General features: G+C 40.0%; 2 protein-coding genes across 4 annotated transcripts in view; one reads left to right on the top strand and one right to left on the bottom strand.

The window, feature by feature from the left end:
* Positions 1–141: 141 nt before the first annotated feature.
* On the bottom strand, positions 142–12,704 carry LOC306803471 (uncharacterized protein). Its single transcript, XM_079308931.1, has 4 exons — positions 11,941–12,704; positions 10,523–10,592; positions 8,594–8,878; positions 142–8,364 (listed from the first exon to the last, which is right to left on the bottom strand). Exon 1 carries the CDS (start codon positions 12,442–12,444, stop codon positions 12,019–12,021), a length of 426 nt encoding a protein of 141 aa, XP_079165057.1. The 5' UTR covers positions 12,445–12,704; the 3' UTR covers positions 142–8,364; positions 8,594–8,878; positions 10,523–10,592; positions 11,941–12,018.
* PPP1R13B (protein phosphatase 1 regulatory subunit 13B) overlaps positions 12,033–14,101 on the top strand; it is a 69,681-nt gene continuing 67,612 nt past the window's right edge. For all 3 annotated transcript variants that reach the window (XM_079308881.1, XM_079308880.1, XM_079308878.1), the window contains exon 1: positions 12,033–12,827. In XM_079308881.1, coding sequence (XP_079165007.1) covers positions 12,819–12,827 — 9 coding nt within the window. In that variant the 5' untranslated portion in view covers positions 12,033–12,818. The remainder of the gene's footprint in view (positions 12,828–14,101) is intronic.

Raw genomic sequence — 14,101 nt, 5'->3', positions numbered from 1 at the left:
CAAACCTTACATTTTTTAAAGAGTTCTTTGTTCTGAAAGGTTTAAAAGCAGAATTTATATTGTTGTGAAAACATCATGCAAAATGTTCACAGATATTTTTTAAAAGCATGTAATTTGCAACTATATTTTTTTGTCCTTCATATTCAGTAGACCTAAGGAATTATTCCGAAAGGCTTTTCCTTTAGTCACAAGTTTTGCAAAGGAGTAATATGCCCATATTGTAAAATAAAATTGATACTACATGGATGTTCATTTGCCATTGGAGCTTATGAAAACCTCAGAATTTAAAGGGAGAAATGAAATCACAGCAGTAGTTGGTATGAGGACAAACATTTAATTGGCTTCAAAGAGTTTTACTTTTTCCTGAAAGTGTAGAAGTAATACTGGTATTGTTAGGATGGGTCATTAGTGGTTTTTGCAGGTAGCTGTTAGAACTCTGTAGCAAAGGTATTTTGGGGACTGTAGGAACATATGCTGTCTTATGGAAATCAGTGTTCAGAACCATGCATACTGAATTCTGTACCAAGGATACATAGTGTGTAAACCAAAACTAGACTTCATGTCATGTTTTGTTTAAATTTAGCCTAATCTGCCTTTGAGAAGATTTAAGAGGCTTAAGTCATTTTAATGACTTAATGCTTACGTCCATCTTTTTAACTACTTCACTGAAACATCTTAAATCTTTCAGCTTGATTAAAGTTTTGCTTTTCAATCTCCTGACTGCAGTATCTGGCCATAGCTTAAATGTTTTGTATTCAAACACTCAGGAGCTTGATAACCCTACCTGCTGATGGTAAAGATTCCAAACACAGTTGCCTTTAATTTTTTCAAAATTTATGCTTAATAGCTGTACCTTCTGAGTATAGTAATATTGCCAGTTTTATTTCTATGAAAGTTTTTTTTTTTTAAGAATGCAAGTTTAGCATCACTGAATTTGAAAAGGTGACATCTGTCCTTCCTATATTTTTGACATTTAATCCACCTTCCACAGTTTACTTTGTTGCACCTTGATCTGTTTTAACTGATTTCTTTAATCATTTCTATATGGGTTCTTCTGTTTCCTCACCACAGAAAAATGTGAGAAATTGGAAGAACTCGCTATTAGATTTTTTACATATAAGCATCCAAAAGAAGAGAATAGAGAATAAAAACCAGAAGAAAATGGAACTTAAATGAACAGATATTAGGCCAATGGAAATTACAGGATGGATGAGTTGTGGTATATTTAATAAACAGTTGAGATTGAAAATTTATGCCAAGTAAGGAGCTGTAAGAGCAGTTGTAATGCAAATTTATCATCACTAAGTTATAGTTCCTAAGATACCACACATACTTCAAATGACCTTTAGCAATTTTCAATTATAGAGCTCAGGCAAACAGACCAGGAAAAAAACATTAATTACTGCAGGATTTGCTTCACCATAGCCAGACCATTGACACTGAGGTACATCAGCATGTTCTGATGTGGGCTGGAAGGCAAGAGGAGCTGCTGACCTGCCCTTGGTGCACACTTAGCTGCACTTCTAGGTAACCTTAATCTGCTTCAAGTCTTAACACTTGTTTTTATCTGACTTGCTTGATTTTCTAGTAGGGAAAGAACGTAGATATAGGCAACAGTGTCTGGGTTATAAAAGTGATAATTTCTACTGAAACAATGCTGTATGCAACTGGTTCTTTCATTGGTGTTTCTCTGTCAGAAATTCCTATGAAGGCTACAGAATATTCTCTCCTTTGTGATCCTTAACACAAATATTGCAAAAGATAAGGGAAGTGAGACTGGTGTTTATGTTTAAATAGATGTTTTGTTTTGTTTTGTTTTGTTTTTTTTACTTGAGTAGCATACAGGAGGAAATTTAGTCAATGCCTTGACTCCAAAGCAGAAATCAACACACCCATAGTGTAACACCTGTACTATCTCTATACTTCCTGCTTCTTTGTGCTGAAGTATTGTAAAACACTGTAGAGGAAAGCAAACTAAGGCATTGTAAGAGCCATTTCATATTTACAGTGAGGTGTGGAAAGAGTAATCAATTTTCATTGCAGTGCTAGGACCTGGAGCATAGCCCTAGGTAAACAAACATTTCAAGAAATACCCACCCTTGAATTGAATACTCTTATTTTAGAATACGTGCCTTTCTTTTTTAGTAGGCTAGGGTGATTTCTAAAGCTAACTTAAAAATATTTTCTTGTTCTAGGTAGGTGTCTAAAAAGTCAATACTCAGCTCCTGAACAAGCTCATTTGCTATGCAAATGACTATGTAAGATCAAGACTTTAATCCATGGATGTAATATTCATCATGATTCACAACTAAACACTGGTGAGGGATATGCTTACTGCACATTGATGGATCATGTTGCTTTCCTTTAGCTGCTGCCTCTTTATATTGCTGACATTTCTAAAACAGGATTACATTTAAACTTTATGTAGTAAAATAGTTAAGCAACTGCATTCTTGATTTGTTGCCTGTCATGAGGCATCAGCAGTGACAAAACCTGTTTACTACCTTTACCATGTTAGTGGAACAACAAACATCTTTAGGGGTTGAAGAACTGCATCCAATTACTGTAGCATCCCCTTGACTAAATTTTATTGTGGCACTGGTAATTTTTAATTTTTTTTAATCAGTACAGACCATGAAAGCTCAGCAGTAGAAATCTGTATTAATAATGACAATGCTAATGCAAGATGTCTTTTTACAGTACAAGTATTTCTATATTTGCCCCTCCATGCTGGATCTTACTTATGGATTGGGATTTCTCATTTTGGAGCTTGGGGATTTCTAGAACATTTCAAGTGCTGTTCTACAATCAGGAATCTCAGAGTTTCTCCTGCATGTTAATAAAGTATGATAGAATACTCTAGGGGAGCAGCAAAATACAGTCAGAGCCAAGGAAACATTAGTCACAAGGCCCAACCTACTTAACCTCCTTAATGGCTAACTTGGAAAAAACCCAAATGTGTATTCATGTTAATTGGGAGGATGAGTAAAGCTGCAGGAAATGATCCAAAGTAACTAAAACAGCTGAACAAGTCTCCTGTTTATCTGAATCATGATAGCAATCCAGTGTTTATAGTACAAATGCCAATGCAGAGCTGGTATGTACATGTATCTTGAACTTTCAGTCCTTAAGGGAGGAACAGTATCAGGTGCTTGTTAGACACAGGTGCTTGTGTGTGACATCACCACCAGCTGGCTGAACTGAAACAGAGGAAATCAATGTCTGAAACCTCTGTTGTTTCATTCACAGAAATCTGTGAAGGGAAGACTAGTAAGATGGAGATTTCCTGAGGCATTAAATATGTTAGTTAACAATTCATTAAATGGAGGAACAAGAAGTGACAAGATAGTGCTTGAACAGCAAACTCTTCAAACTAATTCCATGACCTTTAGCAACTAACATTTAGCAGCTAATATTTTTAAGAACATAAAGCCACATGGCTGATTAGGTAATTTATTAAAAACTCATAAATAAGACAGTCTTGTATAGTCTACTCCACTGCTGCAGGCAAAGTACTTGGAAACAATTACTCTCTCCTAACTCAAAATGAACTGACCACCACAAGAATGGATGGTTTAGACATTTTAATTAAATTCTGTCTTTGGTTGTGGTTTAACTGTATGAGCACTCTAGCAACTACACCAGCTTGTGGAGTTGGCACCCTTACACTACAGTGCCTTGCTCCTCATAGTTGTGCTGATACAGCTATTTGTGAATCAGATCAGGCAATTTTACATTATTTTATGGGGTTTTCCCCCTCTAAAATAACAAAACAAGCACTTGTTGGGGTTTTTTTTCATTTTAATTTAGACCCATCTGATTTACAGCAAAACTGCTTTATAACTAGGTTATAGCACAACAACTGGGGGATGGGGTTTGCAGAAAAAGGGCAGAATAATCAGAATTTCTATCTTCCCATTTACTCAGCCAAGTTCATTAAGTCATTGTGTCCTTCATAAGAAGGCAATGCAAGTTTCCTCCTTCATCCACAGCTACGCACATGATCAAAGCACTGTCTCTCCTGGAGGAACTGTCATCAGCATCAACAGTGGCAGCAATAAAAAGAATGCACAACTCCACCCTGTATAGAAATCAGGAATGACAGCTTGTGCTCCAGCAAAGGCAGAGCCTTGCTTCCTTCCTCTGGGACAGCACATTGCTTTCTTGAGTTTATACTATCACTTAATTAATTGGGACAAATGAACAGACAAATGGGGAACAGGAAGAACCACTGGATGATGATATCCTAATGCTCAGTACTTGCAGGAAGAGTACTTTTACTTATAAAGGATAAAATTGGTAGTGGTTCATCAAATTATATTATTGGTTGTCATCAAATGAAAATATGCTTAATTATTATGACCTTCTAAAGGATTGTAAAGGAATGATTTTTAATTGATATGACCTTTAACTTGTGTATCCATATCATGACAGTACCTTCAGTGATCTGCTGGGAGAGACAATAGAGATTTCTTCAGAGCTAATGAAGTGTGTTTGGTAGGAAATGATAATGGGGATTATGTGGGTGGTAGAACTAAGAGCTGTATACTGAATGAATCCCATCTGTGGTGACTGCTGCCTACACAGATTTTTTTTCTGCAGTATTAGTTGTGGTCTTCATTTCTTGTTTTAACCTGCTGTGTTTAGCATGCTTTTGATAATACTAAGAATTGCTGCAGTTAAGGGGGAATTCTTTGAGTATGAAGTAAAAAAATTTGTGAGGTATTTCATACGGAATGCTATGTAAACAAGCAAAATGGCAACCACTAAACTGAAAATAAGCAGAGTATTATGGGAGGAAGAAGGAGGGATTAATAAAGTGGACTAGTTTGTGAACAGGCATTTGATAGAGGACCAAGAATACAAGTCAGGATACCCTTTTGGGGGAGGTCTAACCATAAGCATTTCCACTTCCATAATTAACTCTATTGTTTATTTTGTACATATAGATATATATGTCTTAAGCTATGCTTTTTTCAGCACTAGTATTAATTCCTTACTCATGATGCTTCAGGTATACCTTTTAATTTAATGCAGTTTTACAGAGAAACAACCTTTTTAAAATTCTCTTAAACCCGACTAAAATTCTCTCCTTATACTCCTGATGTTGTACTCCACATACCACATACAACTTGAAAAGAAAATTCTTCTAGTCTCAGTTGGGATCTCTAGACACTTCTTTAAAATAATCAGCTAAAATTTGAATTCTGCATTTCTTTAAGTAAGCTAAGACTTTGAGTCATACCAATTTTAAGAAAGGACCTGACTCTTGGTTGACGTAAACACCAAGACATAATACTGTTCAGTATACTTTGATTTAAGTAATTATTTTGGAGTAATGCAACTAGAAAAGGAAACTTGCAAAAATTATTTTTTACTTTGCTTTCAAATTATGTTTTCTTATTTTAATGCTAACTATCCCACCTCTTTTTAAATTAAGGCTAGTATGTTAAACGTGTATACTCTGACCTTTGTAGAAGAAAGACAGAAGGTAAGAAAAGAAATGTTTCCTGTAGGAAATGGAAGAAATAGAAAAAAAGATTCCAGTACCTTGTGCTGTAGCTTGTCCATTTACAGAATAGAAATACTGGTTTTGAACTTGAGACATAAGCAGTAGACAAACCTTTAAAGTAGCATCTAATCATCCCCCAGCAAGTAGGTTATTATTGGGTGTACTCCTCCGTGATGAACACACTTCTTTCCAGCCTTCTAAATATTCTCAGGTTCAGCTGCATATTTTGGTATCTTTCTTTGAATAAGTCAACCTAAAATAGATTCTGAACACATACCAGTGATACATTTTCTACTGTCACTATTTCTAGAGCTTTTCACTGAATCATTTTCAATAAGGTTCCATCAATGCCCTACATAATTCATCTGCTTCTACAGTTGACATTCTTCTGTTTATGCAGCTAAGAATTGTAGTAAACCTTGTTGTAGGATCACAGTAGTAAAAAAACCAAAAATATTTAGAAATGTATTTCTGGAAGATTACAAAATAGGGCACTTGGAGACAGAATCAACTTGTCTCATTAATGTTCCCTGGACTAGAACATTGTTGCTTTACATGGAAAAGGAATACTTACAGAAACAGAAGGCATGAACCTTAAGCATCAATAAGGCACAAACCCATTATTTTCATAACATGCAAAAATCATCATTGCAAATGTTAGATTACATCTGCTGATCAGATTACCTGAGTGCAGAAGCTCTTCTATTAAAATACACTACTAAAATAGTGTTTATGACAGAAAAACTCAGATTCACAATAAATTGTATATACCTCTATAGAAGACAGCCGTGCTCTGACAATTTTTGGTAATCAAAAAGCCACAAAAAAATGGTAATTGAAGGTGGTGTTTATATATATACACACACTATATCTATATATGTATCTCTCTATATATAGATATACATGTGAGAGAAAGAGTGCAGAAATGTTTTCCATAGAGATATGTGTTAATCAGAACCTGTTTCATATCAACAATGATATTTTATTTAACAGATTTAATACTCTCTACTGTATTTTCAGAGACTTACCTTGTGTATTCTAATCTGTAAAATCTGTGATAAGTACATACACAAAAAAAAGGTAAAGAATGAAAGAATGTTATTTCCAGTAGTGTAGTCTTAATAATGCAGTTGTTTAAATACTAAGTATAAACACATAAGGTTTTTTTTAAATACACATTTAATTTGATTTATAATTTTTTTCACCCACTCTACACAAACATTCTTCTGCTCAGTGGCATGTTTTCTTCTCTAAGCCTCCTTGGCACATCGCTTTGTCAGTAATTGCTAGAAAACACCTTTCAGTATATCCCAGACTCCAGAATTGAGCAGAGGCCTTCCCAATCTCCCCTTCCAACTGCAGTCCTTCAAATTCACCCATTACCAGGTTCAACAGCAGGAAGCAGGAGTTTCATTACATAATACCCACTTCACCTTTGTTCTTACTAGATCTACTTACCTCAAGAAAAGTGAGGACAAATTGTAGTAGGACATGCACATTTCAAATTGGGAATTACTGGGTTTGAATATTGCAGTAACACAAATCTAATGTGAAAACAAACCATCTGATAAAGCAGTAAACATAAGAAAAGAAAGATTGGTTTTAATTATATTAAATAAGTAGTTGGCCATCTAAAAGAAAGTAATTATGTCGTTAATGGAAAACTTGAACAACCCAAAACTTTTGCAGCATGAGGGGGAAGCTAATAATGTATAACAGAATTCTGCATTAGCCTTTTAGCTGAATGAGAAAGTATTTGCAACTCCTTCATATAGAAACTGTAAATAACTTTTTAAGTACTTAACTCTAAGTCATGGAAGAGATACATGAGGACAATTTTATTCTTACAGTAACAAATAAAAAGCTGGACTCAATCTTAAAACATGGCCCATCATTTTCCCCTCACATTAACAAAGTAGCAGAACACAGTAGCACTTAAATAAAAGAGTAGAGTGAAGGATTGACTGTCCCTAATTAATGTTTCCACTGATAACCGACCATCTGGCTCATCTCAGATACTTGCATTCATGAACATATTGAAAATTTCAATATAAAGCACTTTTATAAAAAAAATCCTGAGAGCCCAAATGGCTATAAAGTCTAAAAGTAGAGAGAACATCTCCCAGGACCTTAAAGTGTTTGTTTCTCCACCTCTCTGCATATGGTTAATGGCTTCATTGTTTTAAATTAGAGGGGAGCAGAACAAGATTTTCCATCTATAAAGATGATAGCATGTCATCTTACAGGACTGTATCGTCTGTAGCTACAATATAAACCAATACCTTTTAGTGCAATAATTTTATGAGTGGATAGCAACACAGTCCCAATGAGACCACTGCATTTTCCACTAAGTACGTGCTTTTGCATCATGTGTATTGGATTAAGTATACAATTTCTGTTATTGTTTAAAGAAATTACCTCTAATCCACCAAATGCAGGGCTGGAACACATGACATACCAGACACTCAAATCCCAGGAAGTGCACACAGCTATGCTAGACACACATAATACTTCACTCCTGCTTTAATTGCTACACTTCTCAGAATGATGCATTGAGTGCTGGGCTACAGAAACTTCAGATCATGAGTCACCTAGTCCAGCATACATTACTTTAGAATATTACAAGGCAGTGATGAAAAAGTATCTTTCTCCTGTTCACGTGTCTTAAATACTGTATACCAAACAGACATCAAAGTGTTTCCTTTAGGTTATTATTTGTAGTTTATTTATCTCTGAACAGGTTTGGTGGGGTTTGAAATGCCTTGGCTGTATGTGAATTCAAGCATGGCAGCCTATGACTATTGTTGAGTACAAACACTTTATTGCTGCAGCCTTAGGAAGTCAGCGTGATCCTGGAATGAAAGGTTACTTAAGGCCACAGTAACAAATTAATATACCTTTCTTTTACATATACACTCTTACTTTACACTGTATTAAGCAAAGATTTTAGTGCTGTGAAACTCCCCATGAAACAGTCTTTTTGTTTGTATCATCTGTTACACAACACTGCACTGCAGCCAGCCAATGAACTGCCTGGCAAGTTAGAAGTACTTCTGTCATTCAGCTTCTTAAACTGCTTACCTACTTAGAGCCAGTTCCTCCTGCATTACAGCAAATGCAAAATAAAATTTTTGAAAGGAGAGTTGCATTCTGTAATAAAGTAATCCACTTACTCATTTAGCACGGAGACATCATTTTCTTTAAGTACATGCAAAAAACCCCAGTGCTCCTACTCATACTCACTTTTAGAAATTTTATTCTGCCAGTTGTGAGGGAACCCATCTGAACTGTAGCCATCCAAAAGTCAGTTCCCCAATCAGAGCTAGTCATCCAGGCTCCATCCTAAATCAATACAGAGATAGGCACCTTCAAAGACCAAGAGATTGAGATAGCAGATGAGTGTCTCGATGGGAATGAATTACCTGCAGAACTGCCTCTCTCCCCTCCCCTCCCGATTTATCTGTGGAAACAGCCTCAATGACTGATTGAAATGACACACCTAACTCCTACATTAGTAAAGTTGGATAAGATGAATCCCACCCTAAGTGTTTGACCTCTGACACTGTTGCTTGCTATAAATAGCAGTATCTGTTATTTAAAATAATACCACATGAAAAGAAAAAAATGTTACATTAATCAAAATTATTTTCCTGTGACACCTCCAAAGCGTGAAAACATTTTCCTATGCTCTGGAAAAACATCTTAACAAGTGAATGCAAAACTTGAAGAACACTTGGATCACAGAAGGTAGGAAAGCTCATTTTCCTTCTTTTGTCTATGCATAGAAAAGTAGGAGAGATTCAGACATATTAATTTTTAAAATTTTAAAAACATGTACATTTGAAAATATTTCTAGAAGACATTTAGAAAACATAAGTAGGATTCAAAATTTCAGCAGGAGTGCTCCTGAAAATTTCATTAGTCTGCCATCTGTATCTTTGGGAATTTCTGCTTGTTTAAGAAAAATAATGATCAAATAAGAGGCCTGGCAACTTATTAACAGCAGTTAAAACCCTCTTTCCCAATAAACCTAGGTTAAATACACACTATGTTTTGGACATAGTTTTTCTCTATGTACCCATAAATTCCAAATGTTTTAACAAAGCACTATGACAGTTTATGCATTTCAATCAAATTTCAGTTTCTAGGTAAATAAGACTTCTGCACATCTCAGAAACTTAACATACCATAACCAATAAGCACTAATTCTTTGTTTTTTAATGTATTATAAATTGAATAAATGTATGTTAAAATATTTCAATATTTTTAAGAGGTTTCAATTTGTAAAAAATAGAATTGCTGAGGTTTTATAAGGACCAAAAGGAGAATAAAAAGTATTTATATAAATGTCTTAATACTTACGCCAACAAATAAGCACAGACCCTTTCCTTTGGAAAGACGTTGACAAAATTAGAACACCTTTCACAAAGGAAGCAGATATGGAAGAAAATAATTTGGGTTTAGTACCTCTGGCTTCATCTGCTTCCATAACCAAATTCTCTTCCCTTATCTTCTTAGGCATTCTCCAAATCCTGACTGCTTTCATGCAACCTCAGTTATCAAAAAAAGACAATTGAGTTTTAGAGATCACTGGTCCCTTGGGCCAACCACCACAATTTCTACAAAACTGGACCAATCCATTGGTATGTAAATGCATGGGCAATGGAGAAAAAAAGTGTACATTATTGTAAGTGACCATTTTTCTGCTCCCAGTAAACAGATTTCTGGTTAAAAGCTGGAATCAGAAAATTACATAAAGTCTGCTTTGTCTCTTGACTGCTAAGAGAGTGGTTCCCAAAAAGATTTTTCCGTGGGAGAAGTGTTAAATAACTTCCCATGCTGCAGGTAGAATTTTAAGTATTATACCTGGCAAATATTGGTTAATTTTTTTTTTTCCCTTTACACATTTCTATAGAAAAGTTGGGATGAGAAGAATTGAGACAAATGATGTTTTCAAGGGAAGCAGATACAGGAGTAGGAACAGACTTGCATATAAAGTATGTACTCTACCTTTTGAAGACATTTCCTCCAAGCCCTCAGTATCCAGTCTGTCTGGTTGCTGCACTGGCTGAACCTTCATCTGCCAAAAGCAACACAATGACAAACTTTTATACTACAGGCCATTATTCCAAGAGGAGTGTCTGCATCCCCAGCAATTGTCTACATCATATTCTCCCACTTTTCATTTTGAAGGCTTTCCTGCTGCTGCAGTGAAGAAGTAATAGTGGGATAATATTTACAGTTTTGGTTTTTTATTATTATTCACTGAATGCAGGGAAACGTCAGCTATTGAGTATACCTGAAAAAAAAACCATTATAAACCATTATTTAAGAATTGGTGGCAATAAAAATTAACCTGGTTAATGAGAAAGACTAATTTTTATGGAACAAGTATGACAAAAGGTGCACAAACCCCTTGGTGTAAGAATTTTGGAATTTCTAGTTTGTTAAAATTAGAATTACTGTAAGTAGTAAGAGGACAAGTGAATTTCTATTCACTCCTATTATTTGTTGATTAAAGTTCAATATGAATTTGATGAAGATAAATCACTCCCCCCTCCTTTTTAAGATAGATGACTACGAGCCTTTTAGAGCCTGCTTTGTTCAAGTCAGCCTAGTTGCAGGGTAAATACTCTTCTGGAATTCTCTATGGGGTTTAAAGTACCACAGACTAACCTATTTCCAAAGCTCCGTGTATGAGGTGGAATCACAGTCTGCAAGAACCTGAGGATGATATTTGTGTCATTGCCAACAAGTAGCACTCCAACTGGTACTTGCAAAATAACATTAAACTGGCAAAGTGCTGGCTTGTGATGCTAACAGATTTTCCTTTTTAGTAAAAGAGGCAGAGGCTTTGACCTGACACCAGAGCCTGCAAATGCACTGAGAAGGATACAGAGTGAAATCTTCAGTGTGTTAACATCTTCATATGTTAAGATAATTTACACGATTATCTGTTACAGAATCTTACATGAATAGGTTATGCTTACCATACAGGCTCATACATTATTATGCTATTACCACTTACTCTCAAAGACTTACACAAACATTATCTAAGCTCCTCAAAAACTTGCCAAGTTAACATTTTTTTCCACTCCTAGCTGAGATTTGTCATGGTGTTCTGCAAATAAAGTAACAAAGACTGGAAACCAGCCATTTTCAGAAACAGTTGGAGCACTGGGTAGATCCATGTATGCTGTAGATTAGGATTTAAGACTCACAGCAATATGAAATTTGTCTGCATTGCATGTGTTGCAGTACTGACATATGGTGATGTTTTGACTTCTAGATGAGCTTGGCTTCTTCCAAGCTGTTAACTTTCATTTTGCTGTTGTAACTCTACAGAGAGACTAGAAAATGAAGGAAACTGAACCTTACTTTCAAACACGAGACCAGATCTCATGAGTCTGACATCAGGACAAAAATACCTTCCTCTCCTGCTGCTAAGCGGAGTTCTGTACATCAGACAGGTTTCACATGGAAGGGACGGTGGAAGGAAGGTGACGCTAAGATATGACGCTATCCAAGGTGCGTTTCCTTACAGCAGGACAAGCTGTGGGCTCACAGGCACGGGAGACCCCCGAGCTGTGGAACCGCCCGGCTCCCCCCGCACGCCCAGCGGGGCGCGGGCAGCTACAGCGGCGGGGCTGGGCCGGGCGGAGCCGCCTCGCATTCCCCGCATTCCGGGGGCAGAGAGCGCCCGGGGCCGCTGCCCCTTCCTCCACCGCCCGGGCCCGGGGGCAATCGGCCGCGGGCAGCCCGCCCAGAGGAGGCGGCGCCCGCCGGGGCCCGGCCCGGGGGCAGGGCGCGGGGAGGAGGAGGAGGCCGGGCGGGGGAGAACCGGCGTGGCGAGCCTCACGCTCAGCACGGCGCTGCGGGAGCGAGAGGGTCCCGGCGGGGACGGGAGGAGGGCGCGGGTCCCGGTCCCGCATTCCCGGCCCGGCCTCGCGGTCACGTGCGGCCCCGGAGCGCCTCCCCGCGCGACCCCGCCCCGGCAGGGAGGCGGCGGCGGGGGTTAACCCGTGGCGGGGCGGCGCGGGTGGAGCGCAGCCGAGCAGGAAGCGCCCGGGGAGGGAGGCGGGAGAGGCGGCCGTGCTCCGGAGGAGGAGGAAGGGGGTTGGGAGCCCGGCCGCCGTCGCCGCCTTCGCGTCTTCCTTCCGCCCGCTGCGCGGAGCGAGGCGCGCGGGAGGCACCTGTCACAGCCGCCAGGGCGAGCGCGGCGTCCTCCGCGAAGAGAAGCGGCGGCGGCGGCGGCAGGAGAGGCCCGATACAGCTCAGCGGGCCCGGCGTGGAGAAGGCTGCGGAGATGATGCCGGTGAGTGGGAACGAGGAGAGTTCGCGTCGTCGCTCCCCGGCCTGGCGCCGCGCTGCCGGGCGCTGGGACGCCTCGCCTTTTCCTGCGGGGCTGCCGGCGGCGGATGGAGTGCGCGGCGCCGCCGTCATCCCCGGGCTGGCCGGGACTGAGGGCTGCGGGGCTGCGGAGACGCCGGCGGGCTCCGCGCCGGGGGTGGGGCCGCGGGTCACCGCCGTCCCTGGCTGTGGGGGGCACGACCTGCCCCCGCCCCTCCGCCCGCGGGGCCGCACCGGCCGTGACAAGTCGGGGGCCGCGTCCCCCCGGGCTGTGGCGGAGCGGCGCCTCACGCACCGCGGCGGGGAGCGCGGGGGTCGCCCCGGCTCGCTGCCGGCCGCCGAGGCCCGCCGTGAGGGTGGGGGGTGCGCTGTGTTTGGGTGAGTGGGTGTGCGGGCGGTGCGTCTGTTTGTTTCGGGGTTTTACACCCGAATCCCGATCCCTCGCCGCCCGGGTGCGGGGAAGGGCTGGACCGTCCCGGGGCAGGCGGCTCCGGCCCTCCTGCCGGGGTCAAGCGAGCGCAGGCGGCAGCACCGTGTCAGCCTGGCTCCCTCCTCGGGACCTGTCACCGCTTTTGTAAAACCCTCGCTTATTTATCGAAGACAAACCCTTTCATTTTCCTGCAAACAACCTCGATTGTCTTCTGTGAGAGAATCCCTGTCCGTTTCCTGCCCCCCGCTTCCCTCCCCTGTCGCTGTGGGCTGATGCAGTGTTCAGAAGAGAGTTGTTCCTGATGACTGTTCGTTTTATGACAAGATCCTCTGGGACGGAGTAATAAACAATCACATTCCTTTTGCTGATTTCTTTCAAACTCTATTTGATCTCAAATATGGCTTTATGAGATTCTCCATTATAAGGGGCTATCTCCCATGTTTTCTCTAATTCCAGTAGAAATTAGCTTTTTATTTACAGTTCCTCTGCAGTGTTTGCAGCCAAAGCACTGCAGCAGAATGTTTCTCTGTGAGAACATTGAAGACATCTTTTACAAGATTTTATTGCTCTAAATTTGTTTCGTGACTGAGAGGAGAAAATAAATAGCTCAAACTGGGTGTAAAATTTCAGATTGAGGAGTACAGGTAGTGCTTAAAAACCAGGTATTATGACAAGCTTTTTCACATCGTGTGCACTTGAAGCTGCTGGGTGCCAAAATACTGTGTTGGTACTGATGAGAATTGCAGTGCACTGGGCATGTTAGAAACCAGCAACAAACTTCATGGAATTGCAGACTTGTGCTAGAAACA

This window comes from Erithacus rubecula (genome assembly GCF_903797595.1).
Source record: "Erithacus rubecula genome assembly, chromosome: 6".
Lineage (NCBI taxonomy): Eukaryota > Metazoa > Chordata > Aves > Passeriformes > Muscicapidae > Erithacus > Erithacus rubecula.
The sequence above is the reverse complement of the archived record's forward strand: the minus strand, read 5'-3'. Positions and strand labels throughout refer to the sequence as shown.

Excerpts from the sequence above, each read along its gene's own strand:
- LOC306803471 (XM_079308931.1), bottom strand. The coding sequence starts at position 12,444 with ATGCGGGACCGGGACCCGCGCCCTCCTCCCGTCCCCGCCGGGACCCTC.